This window comes from Rousettus aegyptiacus, unplaced genomic scaffold (assembly GCF_014176215.1).
Source record: "Rousettus aegyptiacus isolate mRouAeg1 unplaced genomic scaffold, mRouAeg1.p scaffold_m13_p_2, whole genome shotgun sequence".
NCBI lineage: Eukaryota > Metazoa > Chordata > Mammalia > Chiroptera > Pteropodidae > Rousettus > Rousettus aegyptiacus.
Genome location: NW_023416295.1, coordinates 30,054,002 through 30,080,197, shown reverse-complemented (window position 1 = coordinate 30,080,197; position 26,196 = coordinate 30,054,002). Strand labels below are relative to the sequence as shown.

Below are 26,196 nucleotides of genomic sequence, written 5' to 3'. Positions count from 1 at the left end.
TAAATGTTCATGTTAATGAAATAAATGTACTTACACGTGAAATAAAAATGTTGTTTTTCACTTTATATTTTTCATGACATGGCTACAAAGGATTTCTAGTAATGCGTATCAAAACTCTAAGTAAAATAAATGTTAAGAGTCTATAGTATATCAGAAATGTATCTAAATTTTTCATCAAGGGCATAATAAAGAGAATGTATAATTGAGTAGCAAGTGCTACAAACATTTTATAAGGCACTCTTATTGAGCATTTACTACGTTTCAGACATGATATTAAACATCTTATATGCATTATCTCATGCTCTCCTCCCCTAAATCCTTTGAGGTAGTTCTTAACCCTATTTTTACATTTAGGCATAGGGAGCCCAAGTCATTTGTACAATTAAAAACATAATACACAAGCAAGTTATTTACTTGTTATCTGTCTTCATGAGTAAAATGGGAACAATGATAGTACTTACCTTACAGGTGGTTTTAAGGATTAAATATGTTTGTGTAAAGCATTTAGAATATTAACTTGAATTGATAAGCTATCAGAAAATATTAGCTACCGTTTTTAAACTTTTATGTCCATTACTGTCTTTGAAAATCTTGTGGAATGGGATTTAACTCAGAGCCTAAATTCATAAACATTATGTTATAGTGCCTCAAATCAGTCTATCAGCTGATCTAATCTCTGTAAAAAACATACACATAACAAAAACAAAGTATTAAGTTCTTATTTTAATAATAAAGTTTTCAAAGAAAATTCTATTCCACTGAATCTTTTAGAAAAAATATAGATCCTGTGGCAATCTGATAGAAGCTATGGAAATGTATGGTTAAACAAAACACTGTATAAATTTTCAGGAAGTGCAAGGTCTTCTTGAAGCTCCTCTGTAGATTTCCAGGTTAAAAGAAATTGTAAGGAATCTAAAAACTTATAGTCCATACTCTTGGTTTAAAGTTTATAGTTCTGAGCGGAGGGAGAGGAGGGTAAACGAGAAAAGATAATTTTTCTATTACTAAAGATACTCATTACCTGCTAATGACATGCTAAGAGATATATGGCATACATAAGAGTATAGAAGGAAAGTTAAGAAGCTTAGCAGTCTGAGACAGACTCCTGGGTTAGATTCTAGCCTTGCCTCTCACTAGCTCTGTGTCACTGGGCAAGTTTCTTTACCCCTCCCCTTCTCTTTATGCTTGTATCAGTAAAATGGAGATATATAGCACCTACCTCACAGGGAGTCTGAAGCTTAAATATATTAATTTGTGCAAAGCATGTGGAATAGTAACTGGCACAGGTAGGTGATCAGAAAATATTAGCTATTATTACTAACCTTTAATGCCTTCTCTGTCTTTAGACATCTTGTAAGAGGTCCTACGCAGAGTATTCTGAACATACAATTTCTTTTTAATGACTGTCATTGTTTTGAGTATTAAAGGGTATGCTGGGCCATAGATATTGCTGGTATAAGATACAACTAAATCAACAGTTATAAGCTGGCCTCCATGGATCAAATTCAAATTGTAGACATACTTCCTTTGGTTTCATATTTGGCACAGGATTTCTTTACATTTTGAATTACATGCTGACATTGAAAAATTAAAAGTTTACCTAAAAATCCAGATATCCAATTTCTCTTAAAATATAAAGATTTGCCAACACGACTTCATCCCCACATAGAAATGATTTACTATAGTTTATGTAATTCTCTTGAGAAAGTAATTGCAGTTTATTTTTCACCCTCCTTTTAGTAGATGTAGACTAAAGAATATGTAAATATATTTTCCTCCTTTCTCCTAAAAAAAAAAATTAAGTTTTCTAATTAAATTCTTTGATTCTCCGACATAGTTTCTGTTTATTCCTCTTCCCGGTCTTTGAATGAATCAGCAACATTGAAAATATGTATTACTTCAAAATGACAAATAAGATATATTAAGCAACTTCAATTCATTATTCTACTGTCTCAAGGTAAATTTATAAACGAACATGAGGAAGAGCATCTTCTACCTTTTCAATAATTTGAGGACTTAATTAGCACAAATTCTGACATCTAAAAAAGTACCTACTTCTAATCCTGTAATGTCCACCCACCCTCATTTTTTTAAGAAAAATTTTCATGTCTAAACAAGAATATTGTCTGTCTTTTTTTTTTCCTGTCTTTTTTTGATGCACATAAAATTACGCTTGAGGACACCCGGGCCATGCCCTGCACTCCACTCACCACCACTGTGTGGCTCCTGGCAGTGTCTGGAATGCTCTGGGGCCTATAACTTTGAAATTCAGAAATTGCTAGTGCTGTAACACCAGAGCAGTGTAAATTCTAGAAACCATTGGCTTTAACCAAAGAAGAAGAGATGCTGGAGCGTTTCCAACAGAGACTGAAACCAAGAAGCACCAGACTAGGAATCTAGTGAGTAGGTGGGAGAAGAAGGAAGAGGAGGAAGAAGCAGCAGTGATTTGTCTTCTCGACTGGTCTCCCCCCGGCTCTGCATGTTCCCCGCATTGAGGAGATGGAAGAGGAGGCATAGCCACCACCCCGCCTCCTGGCCTGGATTATAGTCTCTCACCACAGCAGCCTTGGCCTACCCTTGGATTCAGCCTCTGATTCACCCAGTTGACAGCTACCTTTCTAGTTGGTGATTTGATGAAAAAGACATTCTTGAGGATCCTGGGAAACATGGCAAAGTGAGAGATGTCCTCAGATCTCTCTCCTTGAAATAACAATAAGCTGAACATCTAAAAGTGAACAAAAAACACCCGAACTGCACACCGGCACGTCTGAGCATGGGATCTGTGCATAAGAGCTACCACAAGGCAGAACCCAGGGTGTGTGGCGGACTGGGAGAAATAAAGAAGCTGCCTCTTGCAACCTCCGGAGCTCCCTGCAGGAGGAAGGGGAGGGGACTTAAATTGGATTTTATAAATTTGACCTCAAAGGCAAGGGAAGTAAAAGCTAAAATAAATCAATGGGACCACATCAAACTAAAAAGCTTCGGCTCAGCAAAAGAAACTGTCAACAAGGTAAAGAGACAACCACTTCCAATAAGGGCCTAATATCCAAAATATACAAAGAATTAGTATGACTCAATAACAACAACAACAAAAAATAAATGATCCAATCAAAAAATTGGCAGAGGACCTGAACAGATACTTCTCCCTAGAGGACATACAAATGGCCAACAAATATATAAAAAGATGCTCAACATCGCTAGCTATTAGGAAAATGCAAATTGAAACTGCATTGAGATACCATCTCACACCCGTTGGAATAGCTATAATCAACAGGACAAGTAATAACAAATGTTGGAAAGGATGTGGAGAAAAAGGAACCCTTATACACTGCTGGTGGGACTGCAAATTGGTACAGCCACTATGGAAAATAGTACGGAGGTTCCTCAGAAAATTAAGAATTGATCTACCATATGATCCAGCAATCTCTCTACTGGGTATTTATTCCAAAGACTTGAAAACCCATATCCAAAAAAGATATATGCACACCGATGTTCACAGCAGCATTATTCACAGTGGCCAGGACATGGAAGCAACCAAAGTGTCCTGCGATAGATGATTGGCTAAAGAAGCTGTGGTACATTTATACAATGGAATATTACTCAGCCATAAGAAGAGATGAAATACTGTCATTTGTGACAACATGGATAGATCTTGAGATAATCATGCTAAGTGAAATAAGCCAGACAGAAAAAGTTGAAAAACCACATGATATCACTTATATGTGAGATATAAACCTAAAAGCAAGAAATGAACAGGACAAACGAATAGGGACTCATGGACATGGACAATGGACTAGTGGTTACCAGAAGGTAGAGGGTTGGAGAGAAAAGGGGAGGTAGCTGGGGTAAAGGGGGGTAAGTACAAGGGGATAGGGAGAGGGTGAAGTAAGTAAAGGAGATCAAATATATAGTAGCTGAAGGAAACTGTACTTTGGATGGTAAACACATGATAGAATATATAGATGTCAAATTATAATGTACACCTGAAAATTACATAACTGTATTAACAAATGTTACCCCAATAAACTTATTAAATAAACAAAATATATACAATTAAAATGATAAAATAAAAATAAAATTATGCTTGACTACAGAGTATCAGGTGAACCAGATTTTTGTCATTAATCTGAATTATGAGGCATAGGTATAATATGAGAGTATGTTATATCCTCAGCTCATACCTCTATGTATAGTACCATCCTTCTGTATATACAAAAATACAATAGCAAGAATTCCTCCCCTATATTCCAAGAGGAACTGATGCCTTATCACTCTACTGTCCATGATGTTATTTTTCAACTTGTACTAAGATTTAATCTTCTCTTTCTAATGTAGCACAAAATTTTTACACATTAACTTAGAATTTACTAATGTTCATAAATTTAATAATCAAATCCAGTTTTCATCAAGTCATTGCAAGGATCAAATGAGATAATGCATATAAAAAGTTTCTAATTTTATTTTGTGAATTTTATTATAATTACAGATTTAAATGACAAATTAGAAATATGCTGCACTAGAATTGCAAATTTAAAAAAATAAAGTGAAAATAATACAGGCATAATACAGTGAATTTTAAAACTATATAATTTCTCTGACTAATCAGTATTATCTATGCCCTGGTTGTACAATTCTGAAAATTATAATTATGTTTAATAATATAATAGTTCTACTCGATAAATTTTTGTAACACTATTTATCTATGAATTACAGAAAGATATTCCCCAAATGAATTTAAACTATTTCAACATGTTTGTTTTTAATACGATTTACTCTTACCTTTTATAAACTTGAGTATGCACGAAATAAAGTTTTGTTGAAAATGTTAATTTATATGACAGAGCCTACAGATTTTATTGGACTATAATTATGGTGTTGTATGAGCAACATGAAATCTTAATATGACATTCATTTAGTCAAAAATATTAATTTGTTTGGGAATCAGGAATCAGCTCTCATTTCTAGGGAGAATCAAATATGAAAGCATCCCCTTAAAGCCAGGTCGGCCAAATATGGCCTGTGTGCGCCAACGATGGTTTTCAGATTTTATTAAAGTGGGAGAAAGAAGAAAGCAGCAGCTATAGTAGTGCTGGCAGCAGCAAGAGACCATATGTGGTCTGCTAAAATATTTATCATCCAGCTCTTTACAGAAAAGTTTTCAACCCCTACTTTACAGTATCTATTCAAAAGGCAATGATTGAAAAGGAGTTTCTCTTACCTGTCCAAGTATTTGTGAAAAGGAAGTCTTAACTGTCACCTAGTTTAAAACAATCATTTAAAAAAGATTATTTTCCTTAAACAATTCTAGTTGACTTTTTATTAAATTAGGCACTTCTGTACATCTCTAAGCATAATCATTAATTTTTTTATAATAGTAAACCTATAGGCATTCCAGATCTCAAAAGAATCCTCAGAATCACTCATATTTAATTTATATCAAGTGTAATTTTGTTGTTCAGTATATTTTCTCATATTCTAATTCTTTGACAATTGGATGAATGTTATGATATATATGGTAACACTTTACTAACTAAATATTTAATTAAACAGAATATCTTATTATCAGATCATGCAAGCTAAAGAATTTATTGAATGATTGAGCCTAGAGCTATTCATGTTTGCTAAAAATTAAGCACAAATTAACCAACCTATTATATAATTAATACTTTAAACTCTCGAATCTATAACTGTACAGCGCTAAATAGAGTTAAGTTTCTCAGTAAATTTTAAATTTTATAAAAACAGGTTTCACATGATACAAGACCAAAATAAATGGCACATTTAGTAAAATTTAAGACAAAACAATATTATAAAGAGAAAGTCATTGTTAATTAAGTCTAGCATAAATACACTTTCTCTGATATTAGGAAGTCTAGGGGAAGGAAATAAATCTTTCATAGGAAGGTTATAAAATGACTTTTTTTTGGTCAAGAAATAGACTTTTTGAAAAATACAAGGTATTGGTAAAAATGTAAACATTTTGAGAGCATCCAGTATTTGAAGCCAAAATATTAATACAATTCTTACTATCGCTGGAATATTAGAAATATGAGGTACAAGTTAAAAACCATTATTACCCTGTAATAACCATTTTACCCTGTAAAATCTTTTAATGTTAGAAAGCAATATAGCAAACCATTAATAAATTCCATGAAATCTAAAATAACCCACGACATTGGTCCAATGAAACTTGGTTGCAGGAACAGATTCTAGTCATTTGACCTACCAATCCTAGTTTACCTTACGAAAGTTAGGTCTCATAAAGAATCAAATATTTAACTTTGGTTTAAACCAGCTGAGTAGAAATAAGATATTTCACATAAACCGGAGATTTGTGATGTCACCACAAATGTGTACTTCAACCACTTAAATCCGGAATCCTTAGAACATGGTAGGCTATAAAACAGAGAGGGACTCTTCATTTATGAATCTACAGTAAATACAATATTACTCTTGAGTCTTTTTCCTTCTCTTAGCACCAAGAGATCAATGTGATTGTAATATAAATGCAATAGGCACTAAATTGCACATATTAATGACTAACAGAGCTTAATATGATTAGTGAAAAGGAAAGAAGATCCTTACGCTTATCTAGTAGAAATAGAAACCAATATACATCATGTTGATTACTAAATTTAAGCCACATCAGCTGATTTCACGTTCTTCAATTTATAAAGGATTCCGGACTTTAGGCTTCCAAATTTAAAAGATTAATCTATGGTCTCGATTTTCATTTTACTTTCTATTACTTATTAAGATGTATACTTTCAGAGCTAAGAAAATACTGAGTGATGCTAGCAGGCAAAATGGAGACTAGAGTAATATAAATGTCTGTTTTTAATATTTAGTGCCTTCTACATCATCGTCAAACTTAGGCTAATATAAAAATGTATTTCCACCTTATTCTATAACTCTTAAAAATTAAACGAACATACAGCTTACCTCATACTGACAGTCTGATGATGTGTACATTTTTAATAATGCTACATTGCTGTCATTTTCTGGTTGAGCAATATGGAGTTTCAACGAAATTTCTGTAGAAGATGGAACCCTGAAAAGATAACATATATCAATTTTCAAATACAGAATGCTGTTAAATAATCATAGATAAGCCAATCCTCATCACAACATAATGCAATGATGTAGAGGAAGCTAGATGTCAGGCGCATTATTATGGATGGACACTTCTAGGCATAGCACAGTTGTCTGTCTAGGTCATAGGAGTTGGGGCAGAGAGTGGGAAAGGCTTCATGTTTCAAGCAATTAAGGTTTAAGTTATATATTAATTAAATAAGAATAGTATATATTACATTATCTTATGGGCACCATGCTACATAAAGGATACCTACATTTTACTAAGAGGCACTTTAATAATTTCACTGATTTAAATAAACAAAGGAGAATATGTATTATTCAAAAACACAAAAGTTTAAGGTAAATTCTTTCATATACTTACTGTGCAATGGTTAGTGAATCTTCATAAGACCAGGGAATATGAAGTTTATAGATACTAGTTATTTCTTCTGTGAAAACATAAATGAACTACATATTACTAACTTTGTCATACTAAATGTTATATAAGCTACCATAATACCTAATTATACAATTACCCATTTCATAAAAAATCAGTAAGTTATATCACATAATAAGAAATTGTGGAGAATTATTAAGTAATAATGTATAATAAGATTTACAGCAGATATTAGAACATATGAGAAGTACTAATAAACTATAAAAACAAATAGGTACATCTGAATTATTATAATAATGAGACAGCAAGATAGATGGTATTTTTCAAATGTGGATATTTAAACAGATGAAGATGCTTACTATTAAGAAAGGGTCTATGTTAAGTCTGTTGGAAATATAAACAGCTTTTCTATTATCGTATATTTAATTTTACTTCACCTAAAATATATAGAAGCATAAATATTAAAGAAAATTCAAGTGAAAAATCCACTGATTCTTCGAATGACAATACCATTATATTTTTTCAGAAAATATACTTACCTTTGACTCCTGAACACTTGCTCACTATGTTGATTTTAAAAGCTTGGTATATCTAACAGAGGTTGACCACAAAAATAAAACAAAAAAAGTTTATTTGTTTGTTTAACTAAATAGTAAAGTAAAATCAAATCCCTGTTATAGTAGGATAATTACCTGTCCAAAGTTCAGAAGCTCTATGTTATAGAACAGGCCGCTTGTATTTAATATCACTTTCCTTGAAGATAATCCTGTTAAATTAAAAGCATTATATTGCTTAGAACACCAAAGCATAAAAAAAAAAAAAGCATCAATTGCTTAAAAATGTTAAAATGATGCTAACAGATTTTTAAAGTAAAAAGACAAAACAGTTTACAGGTTCTGGCTTCTGATACGTGGAGGAGAACGTCTAAATATTCAATCCTCCTTCAATAAACTCTGGACAAAACATTTATAATGTCTTTCAATTACATGTGTGTGTTATAAAAAAATCAAGTATATATTTCCAATATCAAAAACATAGGCTATGTTTTCTTGGTAGATCTCTTACTTTATAGGCTATTTTAATGAGCTAGATGATTCAGAGTTGTCATTTCTGTATTGTTTTGAGTATGTTTCTACCAAAAAGGGGGGGGGGCAGTGAGGGCAAAAGAGGGATAAAAATCTTAAAGGAAGGTTCCTCTATGAAGTAATACAGATTTTTTTCACAAATGGCATATAAGGGTACAAGAGTCAACCAAAAAAGAGATTCTAACATCTGAAGCTGAACAAGTCAAGCAAAAAAAAAAATTAACAGTATTGGATTATAACCCAAAGAATAAAATAAATATATATGAATCCACTACTGACATAAATAAAAACTGAATAAATAAATCAAGAAGAGACAACTTTCCCTCAGGAAGAATTCCAATACATATAGGATACCAGTAATAATTGCTTCAGACTAGATGAACTGAGATAGGCTAAGATTAGTGGGTTCTTTTGAAGAAAAATAGCCTACTTACTTTCAAAGTGTCTTTCTCAATATATTAATTAATTAAAAAAAGTAACTTTACAGTAGAAAAACCTGGCAGACAACACTTAAAGTGATCGAAATTAACAATACCAGTAATTAGACAGTGATATCTTGTGTCCTCTGACACACTGAGAAGTACTCATCACTTATCTGTGATATTCTTGTCTAAAATGCTTAACCACCACTAATCATAAGAAAGCATTATACATATCCAAATTGAGGGATATTCTACAAAATAACTGACCAGCACTCTTTAAAGGTGTCAAAATTATAAAGACAAGGAAAGGCTGAGGAACTATCAAAGATCAAAGATTAAAGGAGATTAAAGAGATATGGCAAGTAAATGCAGTGTGGGAAGCTGGAGAATACTGGTAGAAAAACTAATGAAAACAAAATTAGGCCTGTAGTTAACAGTATTGTACCAATGCTAATTTCTTAATTTTGACGATTGCACTGTTTAAGAGGGCAACATTATACAAGGGTGAGTGAAGGATATATAGGAACTCTGTACTCTTTCTGTAACTTCTCTAAGTCTAAAATTATTTCATAATAAAATTTAAAAGAATGTATAGTTATATATATTTTACCACAGTAAAAAATTGGGAAAGATAGAGCAATCTTGAAACCTTCATAGTTAGAGCAATCTTGAAACCTTCATAGAACAGACAGAAATTTATACCTTATAATAAGCCTTTTATAAAAAGGGCCAATTTAGTATAAATTCACATGAGAACATGAACATATGCATGCATGTGCACACACACACATAACTATGTGATCATGGAGAAATTTCTTTCAAAAGTTCACTTCTCAGAAGATGACTGCTGGTCCAGTGTTGAAAATAGAATCAAACTAGTGAATCACATCATATGGTTACTCTAAGAACTACACTTGAAAGACAGAATACTTTGGTCACATAGCTCTGCTTTATTGCAACTAACTTGTGAAATAAATTAGCCTTGTTAAAGATGAAGGCAATTCTTAAGATTTCTAAAATCAAAAACTCACCAAAAGAAAAAAGATGAGTTACAGGAAGCTGTATGGATCTTGTCTCTTTTTTAAAGAATTCACAATCTACAACAAACTGAAATATAAAACATTGTTTATTAGAAAAAAAATTAAATTTATAGTAAAATATCTTGACTTGAATTTTGAGTGGAAAATGAAAGCCTCCAGCTTTGGAGAAGGTAGTGTGTCATACTAACTCTGGCTATACTAAAATGGCAAGTAGAGATAATAAACAAGTATAATTTAACAGATAAATTATCAGCAGGTCCTTTCTATAACAGATCTATACAAAGTTTTCTTGTAATTAGTTTTAGGTGTTTCTAGAAGAGAGATATTAAAGGATGGAGCAAAGCAAGCATTAAGAACCAAGATTAACTCAAGATGAACTAGGGAGTTAGATAATATATTTGAATACTTTCGCAGTCAAAACAAAAATTTGTCCCTTTTTTAAAACTCCACATTTATTATCTACAGCCTAATTAGACTACAAAACACTTTTAGAGACATACTGCTATCCATCTACAGATGGCTAATGTTATTTGCATAAAATTATTTCATGCTAAACAATGATTATAGTAAACAGAAAAAAGATGTCCTATGAATAAAGAAAAAGAAATGCTATCACCCCCAAAAAATGTAAAATGTGACATTTGCACATTAAAATTTTTTGTAATGACATTTTTTTCTAATACCATTTTAACAAAGGCATAAAAAACTCTCTGCTCTCAGCTGCAATATGAATGGTTTCATTATTTCTTCGCTCTACAGGGGCTAAAGAAGAAATTAATCTGATACCTAACTATAGCTAGCAAATAGTTTGCTGTTCACAGAAAGCAGAATGCCAGAAAGGTCTAGCCCAGGCTTTTGTAACAACTATACCTCAGACTGTGTCTGAAGCAGTGTTATTGTGTTTGCCTCTTGAGTGAATTTTTGATTGTTTTTGAAAGTGAAAAGCAGATGAGGGAAAAATGCCATTAGGCTGTACAGTACACACATAAGAGAATAAAAGGAAAAATGTGTTAAGGGGCTTTGCTTTTAGTTTTCCCTCTTTACTTACAAGGCAAAGAACATACATTCTCATTATAGAAAGCAGATATTAAAAGATTAGAGAAGTTATTTATTGAACAGATTTATTATATTTTACAAAGTATTTTTGAGTTAGACATTGCCTGAAATAGGGGAGAAGTTTTAAATCACTTTGTAGAGGTACCTAAAATAATAAAATTTTAATTACAGCTTTAAAAATTTGATGCTTTTTAATGAATAAAATCTTACCCAAGAAAAAAAGAATTCAAAGGTCTCTCTGAAACATCCAAGGTACATAAATTCCTAATGGATTTAGTTATTTTGTTTTCTGTCACCAAAAAAAAGTTCATATAATTCCACACTTCCATTTTGAAAACTATATTATTAGTGAACTCAAATAATTTTAAACTGCTTATTTAAATATATGTAGCTTTATGATGACAGACTCTAAGAAATATGCCAAAATCGTGAAAGGCCTCAACATCCTAGTGAGACAGGGTGTTCAACGGTAGCCTGAAGAGTTCTTTACAAAGAGCAGTAAGACATATTTATTATGTATTTATTAGGCAACTAAGACCTCCTGTTTGAAAAGTTCATTAATTTCTTGGAATAACCAGAGATGGCCTTTTCCAAGTTTGGGAAAGATGTTAAATTCATTTAAAACCAACTTACCCGACAGAAAAACCCTTAAAGAGAGCTTTTAGTATTGAAGATGTTGAATTACCTCTCACTTGAGCTAAGCAAAACAAAAGAATGAATCCATTATAAGCTACTTGTGAGAATCAATCTTTGAGATGACTCTCAACTAAATCCCCTTTTCCTTTTTTTTCCTAATAATTCTGGCCAAAAATCTCATCAACATTCTCATTCAAGAAACATTATTTGAACTTTTATGTGGTAGTATCTAAAGGTTGAAGATGCAAGGCAGAATAAAATCTATCTGGTCCTTACTATCGAAGAGTTCACAGTATGGTAATGGCAATAGAGACATAAGCAAATAATAATTCAATGTAATAAATTCCTCAAAAAAGTTATAAACAAAGCAGCATGGAAATAAGTAAGAAGTTACTGGAGCAGTTCAGAAAAGAAAAACGGGAAACACTGAGGCTAGATTTTGAAGGATAACTTTGCTTGGTGAAATGTGGAAAGGGGAATAAAGGGTGTTTTACTTCCATCTTCTTCCTTCCCCCCAACTTCTTTCGAAAATCGCCATCCTTTTAATTTTATTTCTACTTCCCTAGTGCAAGCTCTCACAACCCCTTCTGAGATGCCTATTCTCTCTGTTATTAATCCATCCTATACCATAGATTCATCTTCCATTCCAAAATATCTCTGACACCATTGCTACTACAGTGAAAAATCTTTCAGCCCCCTACTGACTCCTGAATTCTGTGAAGTCCAGAATCTTCCAGTCAAGGACCTCCACAATATGGCCATGAGCTAGCTACCTTTTCAGATTTTTCTTCCATTACTATTCTACTCATTGTGGCCATCCTTTAAAAGTCAGTATTAACTTATTGTTTTCCAAACATAGTCCACAAATTTTCATACTTCCATGCTTGGCTCCCACTATTTCTTTGTTTAAATAGCACTGTTCATTATAACTTTCTGCAACAATGTCATTACTTAGCATCCCGAATGTTGCCAGTACAATCAACTGAATATTTAACTAATTTAAATTTAAACAGCCACATGTGCTACCGACTCCCATACAGGATAGCACAGATCTAGAATGTTCATTCTACCTATAAAAAACCTTAACTAGTTTAAGACAATTTAAAACACACCTCATAATACAGCCTTTCTTGATTCCATCAATCAGATATCTCCCCCTTTTACACTTTTCATGTATTTGCTATATTCTGATATTTATTATATATTTTTGGGTACCTCTTTTATTCTCATTCTTCCTGCTGCTTCCAAATATACTTCTCTTCCCCTACCCAATAGAGAACGAGGTTCATATTTTTCTTTATCTTTATCTGTGTGCCTCCTATAAATCCTGGCATAGAGTCTTGCACATAATTAATAGGTTTTGAAAGATTGATAAAGTATAACTAGTTCCCACCTGGAAGAAAGAGACTTGGGTTTATTCTGCTTAGTTCAAGCTAGAGTAGATGATCCTAACAGTCTTAGGTGGATTGCCAAAATGGACATTGTTTTAGAAAATTCCTATGCTAACGAATTCATCAAAAATAACTTAAATATTTAGCATGAGTATTCCCAAAACATTCTGATAACAACCTTAATCCATTTGTTACCTTACTTCCATGAATAGATGGTACATAAACAACAAGATGAGACAAAGATGGATAGTCTTGAAGTCTTAATGTCAGAGACTAAAAAGAAGATGAAAGTAAAAAGCTGATTTAATTTCTTAAGATATATAGAGACTAAAGCACATTAAAATAAAAATAAATTGCAAACACTATTTCTTACTCAATAAGTTATAAAAAACAGATTTTAAACTTCATGTTCAATACTTCATAAGCTGTTCATGTTTAGATTTTCAGGGCAATAGTCCTGCTGAAAGTCAAATTCATAGTAATTATATAAATATGGACTACCAAAAATATTCTTTGAACTGTATCCGTTCCTGTAAAATCAAATGACATTTAACACTAGATATACTTTACATAATTGTTTTCAGATTTGTTCTTTCTTTTTATGTCTACTTGTTTCATATAATGTTACAGTATTATTTCTATATATTTTTTGGTAGTAGATGACAGATTCAACAGCTGATGAATGAATGGATGCTTAATATGATGAAAGAGTTAGAACTTAATCTTAAATGATTCTGATCTAGCCCAAGCAGTAAAGAGTTGTTGGTTAATGATGTATATGAACATCATTCCCTGGAACTTAATCAGTAAATGACCTGTAGACACAATAAGGCTAATAATGCATCTCACTAAATAAATATCTATGCTATTCTCAAAATTAAGACCGGATCCTTACAGCCTATATTCTGAGAAATAAATAGGAGACTGGTCTATTTAAAGCCGAGACACCAAACACCATTTTTAAATTCAGTATTCTTCTGGAAGTACATGTAGGGCTGGGAGTAGTTATATGTCGTAACAATATGTTCACATTAAGAAATTTCTGCAGACACTTAACTTTCTCCATTGTTACTCAGATGCATTGATGTGGGCAAATCCAGACAAAGGTTCTAAAACTAAAGAACTGTCTGTCGATAAGTGGCCCCCTAACAATCTGATCAGATTTACTTGGGAGTGCTTGTTAAACAAACTACTGGGCTTCACCTCAGCAAAATCACTGTAACAGACCATGTTTTAATATAAATGAAAGGGCCTTAAAAGGGCCACAAAAACCACAGCTATAGGCAAGGAGACCAACCAAAAAAATGGCAGATAGTATGAAAGATAAATTAATTAGAAAGAACCATGGATACTCTGTGTAGCTGTCCACTCTAGCTTTTGTTATTTATTCATAACTTTTTTCTCAAGATGTTTTTAGTATCAGAGTAACTTTTAAAGTATCCATGTCAAAATACATTTCCTTATAAAGTTCCAATATAGTTACAAAGTTGTCAGTAGAAATTTGACAATATAATAATATTTATTAAATCATTATGCTGACACGTAAGATTAATATGAAGTTTGGAAATTCTTCAGTTTTAGTAAAACTGCAAAGGTAAGATGCCTTTTAAAGGCCGAGGTACCACACACGGAAGAAATCAAAACATCAGCATTTAGATGTTAGAAACTCTCGAAGTTCTGCTGCTGTGTGTAAGGCAAAGCTGTAGTGCTGAAGAATGATTTAGACAAGATAGTGACTGGGTAATTTTTTTCATATAACTTAAGATTTCTTTTGAAAGTTAATTTTTTTGTTTGTTGTTAGCACTAAGTCCATTTGAGCTTACCAAATTCTTGGCCTGCTATGCTTTGTGTGTGTGTTTTTAGTAACTTCTTTAGTGTATCCATAACCGGACAGTTCCATATGACTGGTATTTAAAAAGTGAATTTACAAGTACTCTTCTAAAGGCTTTTATCTATTTATTAACAGTTCAGTCAGCAGAGATGCCAAAAGTGGCATGATCATCAACTAACATTACTATTGTTGCGACAATATAAATATGAATAAAATCCACAAAATTTTTTCACTTTTGTTTTTCCTTTCCCTTCAACTTCACGGGTAAGTTGCGCTTTTTATAAATGGCTAACATATATGTAATTTTGATTTTCATTATAATGGGAAAGTTTATTTACTTTTAATAATTATAATACTCTTCAACTGAGGACACTTAAAGGTTGCAGAATACTGTAACCCTTATTTGCTAACCTTTCTTTTATTTTTTCCTTCATAAATTCTAGTAGGCTTATAATGCTGTCTAGCAATATCTTCCAGCATTAACTATAAAAAGTAACATATGTATAATATGTTGGAGTAGCTTGTTCTCTTGTTTCTTATGTTTAGAACAAACAACACAGGGGCTAGAACTAGATGAATACATTGTTTAATCTTTGAGATTAAAAAAAATAAGAATTTATGAGTTAAGAAATACCTTTCAAAAAATAGGAGCAAAGTAACATTTCATGAGGTTTTTGATCATTTATTTTTTCCTAACTCTTAAATTACAGACTAGATAGTACATCCAGATTGGATAGTCAAGAAAATTATTAATATACTTCATGAACAATTGATCAGTAAGTATATAGTAACACTTTCGTTTGCTCCTGCCTAGAAGGTTAGGATAAAACCAATGAAGGACCCTAAACATGTTCATGTTAGTCAAATTACTTCTGTACGATATTTGTTTCATAAGTACAAAGCCACATAAAATATGCAATAAGTAAGACTGACTGGGAAGACAGAAAAAATTGCAACCATTCCCAAGCCAAGTGTAAGTAACTTGCAATTATTCATTCTGTTGCCATTCTTATCAGTATGTGTAAGTTCCTCTGTGTTGGTGTAACAGAGTTGACTATGTATATGGATAAATGTGAATATTCATAATCACAACTGAGTAACTAACTGAGTTGCACTGGGAGATGACTGGGACCAACTGGATGACTTAACTTTCAAGTCTATGAGTCTAGAATTCATTATGAAAATATTATTTTTCAAGTACAGGTTTACTTGAATACTGAGAACTATACATCCTGGCATGGGATTATCAGTTATAATAAATGCAATTTAAAAATTGGAATAAATATTTTCATCTAATTTTAGTATTATTTTACTTTCTCAACAATAGTTTTTGAGATGCAAATTAGCCTATTGTAAAAAGAACTGTTGACCTACCAGAGTTGCTTAAGGAAATCACTAACAATTATTAAATAAATCCCAAGGAGTACTAGAAAAAGTAGTTATCAAAGTGCTTGACCACAAAGTGATGTTGAAGTTTATCTGGAAAATTACCATGTCTCTCTGACATGCTCGCTTCCCTACTATAGACAGATCATTCCAAATACACCTTCAAATTGAATTTTAAAAATGTACCTAGCTCTTGGTATGATTCTATAACATATTGATTTAATTTTGTTTAGAGTATTGTTCATTTACAGTTGTTACCTCTGAAAGTTAGAAAAAAATCATGTCATTTTCCATTAAATATCTCTATTTCTAAAACACAGATTAGCAAATCTCAAGTTTATTTATTATCTATGTGAATTAATAAAAGAGCATTCTAAAATGCCTATAGAATCAAGTATTTTTTACCTAAATATTAAAATTCAAAGGCCATAATTTACCTTAATTGTTGGCAGCAGTTCAGCTTTCCATGATAAATCAACCCCTTGCTGGCTATAAAATAAATGTAAAAATATAATTAAAGAACAATATATCAAAGTATTATAAATTATAAATAAGCTTCAGAGGAAAAAGAAACTATCTACAGACCTATCAGAGAAAGTTCAATGAAATAAAGGCTAATAATCTAATCCAATATGTTCTATCCACACAGCCCCTTTGAAAACAAAATAATTTTTTCCTAGCAATCAAATATTTCAATGTTTACAAAAATTACTAGTATGTTAATTTTCTTTAGTTATTACTTTAAAATCAATACCATAATTTACTGTATCAACAAAATGAGCTTGCAAATGAAGCTATCCTGAAATGTGATATGTGAGTATTGTTTATGTTGACAAAAAAGGAACAATGAAGGTTCAAAACACTTACCACATAGAAGTGCTGTTTATGCAGCCAAAAATCCAACTATTTGTATCCTGTTGATTAACACAAAGCACACTAAATATTGTAGAAAATAATTACATAAAACAGGAATCTTCAATACTGTTATATGATAGGGTCAGTAGGCACAATGGAAACAAAAAATAGCAACTTATTATTTAGGAACCTATCCAAGATATTCTAAAACGTCAGACAGGTCAAGAGTAGGTGAAGTCTAATGTCAACATGATAGGTAAGCAAGTAACTCAGAATAGCAGCGTGAGAAGAGTGACCTGATGGGAGTCTCTCTATTTCATATTACCTAAGCATTTCTAATTATTGAATCAACACTTTGAGTTTGGCAATGTCTGTATTTTAATTAGGTAGTTACATAGTAAGTAACCTACATTTTAACAAAACGAACTACTAAAGGTGGACTTATACACAAACAATGACAAAAAATATCCAAAGCCAAATAATTAAAAATAATAATCTAAGTATAGCATTTTAGTTTATCATTTGAGTTCCTATTTCATTATCAGGTAGATAACTTCTATGCAACTGAGAATGTTTTTGATTGCAGCACAATTCTCAGTTTGCATCTCAAAAACTATCATTGAGAAAGTAAAATAATTCTAAAATTTGATGAAAATATTTATTCTAATTTTTAAATTATATTTATTATAACTGATAATCTCATGCCAGGAGGTATAGTTCCCCTTGAGCCAGGACTCGAGGCTGAAGCTAGTTATTATTTTATTACCACAGCATGGGAATGCTGCAGAGATGGTTGTGATATTTTAACAATATTATAGATTCGGCTTCAGTCATTTAATAGAAGTATGACCTAAGGTCTTCACTCCAAGGAAGTAGTAAGAACAACGTTCCCAAGATCTGATGATCCAACTACTAAAATCCTACCAGGGCATAAGATGATGAGAAACATTTCTCAACCACATAAATTTTTCTTTAGCATAGCACAATGAAATAAATAATCCTTTTATTAAACTAATATTTATGAAGTCCATTCCAAGGCCAAGGAATTATGCCCTCAAGGAAAAGAAAAGGATACATCAGGCAGACATAGTTGCTGCCCTCATGAAACTTAAATGAAACTTTAAGACATTTTTCAAGAATACAGAAAAGAAAGCGGAAAGGAAACAAACAAAAAGCAATATAGTGTTTCTCTGTTCTCCACTGCTAAAAAAAAAAAAAACTTGCATGACTTATGTATCAGTTACCTTGGAACAGTAACATCATATTATTATTATAAAGCAAGGCAACAAAACAGATCTGCACAGCTTAGACAAAGAAAATCTAACAGCCTTTCAAGCTCTAACCCACTTTTGTAATAGGTTTTGCAGCTACTAAGGGAGCCTAGCCTCAAAGATAGTCCTTATTATAAAAATTGCCAATATTCCACACTATTTACTTCAATGTATAGGGAATTCTGATTCATTCATCAATGAATTGAATAAAGTATTATTCAAGCCCACCATAAAACACTATGTTGATATAACCTAGAAGATGTTAAAAGAACAATTTCAGGTCATCTAGTAAACATCTCTAACTAAATACAAAAATTGTATTAAAAATCTTAGAAAAAGTTAACTAGAAATCACCAGCTGACTCCGGAAATATACAGAAAAGAAAATGCTCCTTGATCATAAAATGTACCATTCTAAAAAAAAAAAAACACACACACACAAACAAAAACAAATAAAACTGTCTACAGGCCTCAGTGGCTGCTAAAATCATTAGGTAAAAGACTGATGAGGAACATTATAATAGATGGCTCATACTGACATAGCCTAAGTCCATTGATAAATCTTTATGTCACTAAAAGTGGGACAACCAGATACTATATACCTACCCCCCAAAGAGAAACACGGCTTTACTTATAAAACATTCTTACCACAAAAAATTAATCTGAATCTAATCAAGATTTTAGGTCTACCAGTTTACAAAAAACATAAGGGAAAGAATCACATGTTAAAAGATACCAAAAAAATATAATTAGCTAAATCCAGAATGTGGGAAGTTCTATAGAGCACACGATCTTTCTTGAATAAATAAATGGCATGGTGGAAAGGAAGAGAGAGCTGTTATAAAACAGACTTAAGATCCATGAATCAAATGCAATGTAAGCACTTTGGATTCTGATTCAAATAAACTAACTTAAAATGTAATTGAACAGAGGAAAATTGAACATAGACTGGATACCACAGGATTAAAAATTAGTAATTTCTTTTGGATAAAATAATGATGGTATGGTAATATGCAAAATTCTTACCTGTTAGAAAAATATATTGAATTAGTTATGAATGAAAAGATGAAATGCCTGGAAATTGCTTCAAAATAATTCTTCAGTCAAAATAAAAAAGTGAGGAAGGAACAAAGTGAAGTGAGAATGGCAGAGCCTTGATAACTGCTAAAACTGTATGTGATAGTTACATGAGCATATGTATAATTTATTGTATTCTCTCTCTACTTTTATATGTTTGAAAGCTTCTATAATAAAAATTGAAAATATTTTTTTAAATTTACCATATGACCTTATGCAAATAAATACCCATAGATCTTACTTATAGTAAAGGGATCTTCTAACAAATCAAATGCATAATTTGCACTTTGGCAAGGATTTTTCTTAATATAACATAGATACTTTTATTTGAAATTTAGTATTGAGTATAAATGTTAAGCCATCACTCTTCAGGCCAGATTCTCTTGGGATAAACTGCCCATTCAGATTTTAAGCTGAGAGATGCCAATCTCTGTGAGATGTAAAATTATGGAAATCCCATTAAAATTAGTATTCATTAGCGCCTAGCCCACAATGCTTGCCAATTATCTTTTCTAAAGGCTTTATATATACCAATGGCAGTATCTAGCAACTAAGGAACATATCAGATCCTAGTATATTATCAGCTACAGAAACATTCTGATGAATACTTTTCAATCAAAACTGCATTCCAGACAAATATTTTCCCACTAATTAGATTTATGGTATAGTTAGCCTTATAATTTACATTAAATATAAATTATCTTACCAGCATGGTGCTCTGACAATAGGCATGAGTATAGGTTTTTCTATGATTTGCAAGAGGAAATGTAAAGTATATTTTATCAGATTCCTAAAAAAAGAGAGAAAACAATAAAACTATCATGATAGTGAATATTTTCATCATTCAAAAATCCAGATAAGGCAATCAGTAATTATTCTATTATTTCCGATGTTGTTGAGAACCAGTATTCTAGGATTGGGAAGAAGATGCATAAGATAGATCAGATACAAACCCTGTAGTCCAGAATTTGTCTTCATAGTATCGGTATGAATACATGTGTTTTATTTTGGTTTGGTTTTTGGCTTTATGATCAAGATAAATATCTTTCTTGGCTCTGTCTACTGAAAAGGCCTAGAAATGCTACCCCACTAGCCATAAATATCTCTAGTGCACAGATTATGGTTTGCCATTTCCCAAATACTAGATGAGTTCCTTAGAGGAAAAAAGCTGATTCAAGGTCTAAGGCAAGAGATAGAGAAAAGGGGCTAAAATACCTTCTCATAGGAGATAGTGAGAAAATTATCAAAGACAATTAAAGAGCAGCTGTATTAAAAAGATTCTGAAGCCTAACTTGAAACAGCTTATACTCGTCAAAGACAGAACAATTCTAATATTAATTTTAGCATGAAAAGATAGAATAATTTCAGTGTTTTAGTTTAGAAAGAAACACATATAACCTTAAATACATGAGTTCATAATAATACCGGAGGTGGGGAGACACAAAACCTCTATGGTCACTGATGAAAGATGTTTGTGAACCAACTTATTATTCTGAAAACCAGTAGATATAAGATCCAAAGATCTAAGCAATTACAATTTCCTTTATGATTTGTTCCACTTTTGATAAATTAAGTAGATGAGTTTTCCTAAATAGTGTTCCAGTTAACAAATGACAAAGGAATAATCAAATTAAGATTTTCATCATTTTTGCATCCCCCTAAATGAATTAATGACTCTAGGCATTATTCATCAATAGCTCCTAACACAAAAAGAGACACAGTCTACCAAAACAAAAACTGAATCTGATCAAGCATTTAGATTCAAATACTAAGTCACAGGAAAAGAGCAGGCTAAGGAATATATCAAATGACACTATAGAAATGCAATCGGAAAATCAAGACGGTGATGTTTAATAAGACAAATGACTTGTTTTTTTCAACAAATAAACTGCAAGGGGAAAAAAAAGGTGGTGAAGTAAGCATTAGAGATTAAGAGGAATAACAGACATATCAACAATACTATGTGGGCCTTGTTTGTATTCTGACTTAAACAAAATGAAAAAGAACAAAACCAACAAATAATTTGACAGTTATAAAACTAGAAAACTGAACACCAACTAGATATGGTTTCAATGTAGGGAAATGATATATGGTTATCTTTTTTTAACAGTCTTTAACTTTTAAGATACTAAAAAATTTTTTTAAAGTATACTTACATTGTAAGCTACATAGGTCCACTTCGACACTTTTACTGGAACCCACATAGATGTCCCTAAGGTAAAAACGAATAATTTGTATGACTTTTTTATATATATATATATATATATATATGTATATATAAAATAAATAACTTCTTATCTTAAATGCTGGTGAAATACTCCTCAATCATAATGGATCTAAAAAAAGAAGTGATTTCTAAACAGTGGCTATTTTAAAATAGAAAATCTAGTGGAATGTCCTCTATGTGCTCATCACCAACTAGCATTCATATAAAATAAAGCATCTTAAATCTGTTTTGTGTTTTTAACTCTAAGGAAGTATCGATCGAAAGAAATAACTTCATTTTCCAAACAAGACAAGCTAATTAAAGGATGTAAGGTATTATATTTAAAAGCAAATTTATCAGCAAAAGATATGCCATTAATCCAAAAGAAGACTGAAGAATGACTGATACCGAAAAACTAAGTCAAGAATAATATAGCACTTATTTTATGTGACTGTCAGGAGAACAGAGATATTTAACTATATCTTGTATAGTTAAATTTCTGTACTTGTGTTATTTTCAGGACAAAATTTTTATCAGCAATATCTTACAAATTAATTTTCTACTTTTTTCCTTCCTTAACCAAGAACTTCCTAAGAAACCATGACAGAGAAATTAATAAAATAGGATTACAGTACTTGAAGTACCACAGTTTCAAAGACTGTCTGCTATAACAAGTTTACCTAAAAAAAAAAATAATATAAACTCTACTTAATATTAAAACATGTTATTACTACTAACCTGTTAAGTCAGAAATTATTGCTGGATTTTCCTCAAAATGTTTTGCTGGGTGTCTTATAAAGTGGTGATTCAAAACTGACAATTTCTTCTTGGGATTTTGAGTTATCTAGAAAGAACATTGATACATTCTGTATCCTTTCATATCCATTGTGATAGTTCAATGAAACTTTGCTTCAAGTAATAATGATAAGAGCCAGCAGCTACTTACTCTGGGCCAGGAATTGTTCTAAGTGCTTTAATGTTTTTAACTCATTAAATTATCATAAGAACTCTAAGAGATAATAATCTTATCTGTGTTTTAAATATGAAGAAACAAAAACACAGAAAAATTAAGGAACTTGCCCGAGGTCATGTTCCTTTTAAGAGTCTGGACCAGTGTTTAACCTAGGCAGTCTGGCCCCAGCGCCTATGCTTTTAATCATTATGCAATACTGCCTCTAAGTAACAGCGGATAATAAAACATAGAAAAATATGCAGAATCAGAAGAGAACTTGTGAGCTCCTCCAGTCTAGTGATTCCGATACACTTAGTTTCCAAACTCAGACCAGTGCCCATCTCACAACAAAGAATTCACTGGTCACTAGATAAAATATGAGTTGCCAACTGTCCTTCCTTGGGAAATCCTTTACTCTTTTCTACTTACTCTATGTCAAAATATCCTTTCTTTCGTGAAATGAAAATATAAGCAGACAATAACATTTTTTTGCTGTTTTCAAATATCTTAGCTCAATAAATGTTGACAACTTTGTATCAGTATCTCTCTTTAAAAAAATGTACTGAGGTATAAAATTCATTCAGAAACTATCACTATTCAGTTCTCTAGCTTAAGCACTGAACCCCTGAAAGGGACATGATTTTCTCAATGACAACATAATGAGATAATGATAAAGAAATGACAGTGAGGACTCAGGTCTACTAAATCTTTTCAACCTCTTACGAAGTCACCTGGAATTTGCTTGAACACTTCTAACCTGGTACTTTTCAATTTCAACCGATTTTTACCAGGAGAGTGTTCTGCCCGTTTTAGAGCAAGTATCTGACTTTAATATATAGGTTGGGAACAGCCTTTCAAAAAATTAAAGGTTGTTATAAACCCCATCCAAATGAAACATTTTTTTCTGTAGATTAAACTTCAAAACCATCAACTGTTTTTCATAGGCCTGTTTCAGACCCTTTACCAATATGACTACCTTTCCTGGATAAACTCGTTTGTTAATGTCCCTCCTTAAAATAAGATACACAAAACAGAATACAGTTCTCTACATATTATGTAACTAGAGGGAGGAAAGTGGAATTTAATTTCACTGATACAAACTCATTACTTCAAACAACTCCGTTTGATACAAAATTAGTTTTGATTTTTTAAAGAAGCAGCCACATCTGTTTGTACTCAATTAAAAGCCATAGGTCTTTTTATTAAAATTTCAGTTAAGTCAGAACTCTCCCATCCTTATTCAATCTCTAGAAAATTCATCCCGTCACAAGCTTTCAGCTATGACTTTTATGCTGATAACCAACAAAAATTACTCTCTAATCCTTATTCTTTGTTTCTACATGTTTGGGATTAATTATGCTTTGAGTTATAGTTTCCCTGTATATATGTCTGCTTCTCCTCCTAGACTTCTTGAGGGGCAGGAATCTTACCCTAATATTTTATTGACTATATCAGTTCAGTCCATGATAGACAGTGAGTTTGTAAAACAGAACTGTTTCATTATATTTTGATTGTTAGCAGTGTTAGTTATCAAAAATTTCTCATTTGCCCCTTAAAATGTGTCTGTAAAATACCTTTTCAGAATTATAATTTATTATACTAGTATTTGATTTTTCTCTTCTTAGGATTTAATGGAAAACAAAATTTATTAAAATTATTTTACATACAATTTTTTAAAAACATCTGAAATATTCCTGTTCTTCATTGGTTAAAATGAGGTTCTCCTAAATCTATGAATTTCAAATACAAACTGGTCTTGCAATTTTAATTGATTTTATTATTGTATATAGTTGTACTTTCTCAACCAGACTAAAAACGTTTGCTGTAGTTAAGACTCAATTAAAACAATGTTGCAAAACTAAAAAATGTTTGTATTACATAACCAATTCATGCTGTTAAGTCTATGAAGTTAATTTACTCTAATAAATACACTAACTTAAGTATGGTATCTTGGAGTTTAAACTGTGATAGAACATAGAAAAATCTGGGTCTCTCTTTTATTACATTCTTCAGGGGAGAGCTAATGGCTATGATTCTCTCTAATAGCAATTATGCTGCATCCTGAAGGGTTAAGGGAAAAAATAGACACTACCTCAGTATTATCAGATGAAAATAAAAATATTTCCATTTTGAAATTTGTCAATAGAAGCTGAGGGCTTCTATTTACATTAAAGTAAAAGAAACGTACTAATTCCATCACCGCTATAACAAAACCTCATATTTTACTGAAATGATTTTTAGTTTAAAAATACATACTTGTTTAGTTTCAGGATCAATAAGATCAAAGAATGCTCGAATTGTAGTCAACTGCAATTGTTTACACCTAAAGAATAAAATGTGTTACAAATGAAACTCTTAAAAAATATACTTTTGACACGCACACAATTCTATTATTTAATCCAATATTGAAGTTTCTGTTAATGTTGTAAACTCTGAAATTATGTAACAAATCATTATTTAGCATTTACCTTAAAGTTGAAACATAAAAAATAAAGCAAATTAAATCTTAGATGTTTGACAGTAGAACTGTCATGGTCCCTCTATCTTCCCTAAATCTCCTTGTCTACCCCAGCTATAGATATATTGCCTGCCCCATCTTTATATGCCTGAAATTGTGGTTCTTGCAGACACCACTGATTGCAAAGCCAGAGGAAAGTGAAAAAGATAATCTTTAAGCCAAGACACATAGAGATAAGATGCTAGGGCCTATGTATTTCTTGACCCATATTTAATCTATTTATTTATATTGAGGTTAAATCTAATTCCTATTTGGTTTTTCATGTGTTGCTCTAGAATAATCAACACTGCATTAATCAAGTTCCTGAGTTTGGTGACTGGCCAAGAGCTCAAAAAATCCTACAAGTGCCTTCAATTCTGCCTACCTATGACAAACTCTAAAATTTTAATATTTGACACTAGTTTCACTTGAGACTGATGCTACTGGTTCTTTAGGAGATGATTCTATGGGTTGTCAAGGGAGCCTTGGTCACAGTGAGATAAGAACCAAGGTTAGAATTCTAAGCCCCTAAATTAATCTGTTTCCTAAATCCTTATTTATGGCCAGAGCTCTCAGAAAGCTAACAAACCAATTAATGCACTGATGAGAAAAAAGGACCATCACAAATCATCAAAGTAAGTTATATTAAGTTACCACACGATGGAGAGGTGGTCTGTTGAGACCCAGGTCTTAGGCACTGCTGAACTCTAAAAGGAAAGGAAAAATAAATCAAAGTTAAGAATACCGTATTTGTTATTCTCCAAAAGGTTTGAAATTCTTATAAGCTAATATTTAGAACCATGTAGCATTAATTTCACTATTTTATGATATATAGACATTTTAAATTATGCATTCTATAAAGGGTGATCCCAAAATATTAAGATATTCCTGTATGAAATAATTGTCATTACTGCTTAGTCACACTTAAAACGTATTTTCAAAATTAAACTTAAAAATTATTAAAGCATCCATAAAATCTTTACTGAAGTTTAATGTCTAACTCTATTACTCAAATAAAAGG

General features: G+C 31.7%; 1 protein-coding gene across 1 annotated transcript in view; it reads right to left on the bottom strand.

Moving 5' to 3' along the window:
- Positions 1–26,196, bottom strand: part of PGAP1 (post-GPI attachment to proteins inositol deacylase 1) — a 60,095-nt gene that overhangs the window by 9,872 nt on the left and 24,027 nt on the right. Inside the window, exons 6-19 of the mRNA XM_016135095.2 lie at positions 25,830–25,882; positions 24,935–25,001; positions 22,465–22,570; positions 21,677–21,732; positions 20,227–20,310; positions 17,186–17,232; positions 16,756–16,807; positions 13,297–13,374; positions 10,010–10,085; positions 8,164–8,237; positions 8,011–8,062; positions 7,457–7,523; positions 6,943–7,051; positions 5,219–5,257 (exon numbers count right to left, since the gene is read on the bottom strand). Coding sequence (XP_015990581.1) covers positions 5,219–5,257; positions 6,943–7,051; positions 7,457–7,523; positions 8,011–8,062; positions 8,164–8,237; positions 10,010–10,085; positions 13,297–13,374; positions 16,756–16,807; positions 17,186–17,232; positions 20,227–20,310; positions 21,677–21,732; positions 22,465–22,570; positions 24,935–25,001; positions 25,830–25,882 — 960 coding nt within the window. The remainder of the gene's footprint in view (positions 1–5,218; positions 5,258–6,942; positions 7,052–7,456; positions 7,524–8,010; positions 8,063–8,163; positions 8,238–10,009; positions 10,086–13,296; positions 13,375–16,755; positions 16,808–17,185; positions 17,233–20,226; positions 20,311–21,676; positions 21,733–22,464; positions 22,571–24,934; positions 25,002–25,829; positions 25,883–26,196) is intronic.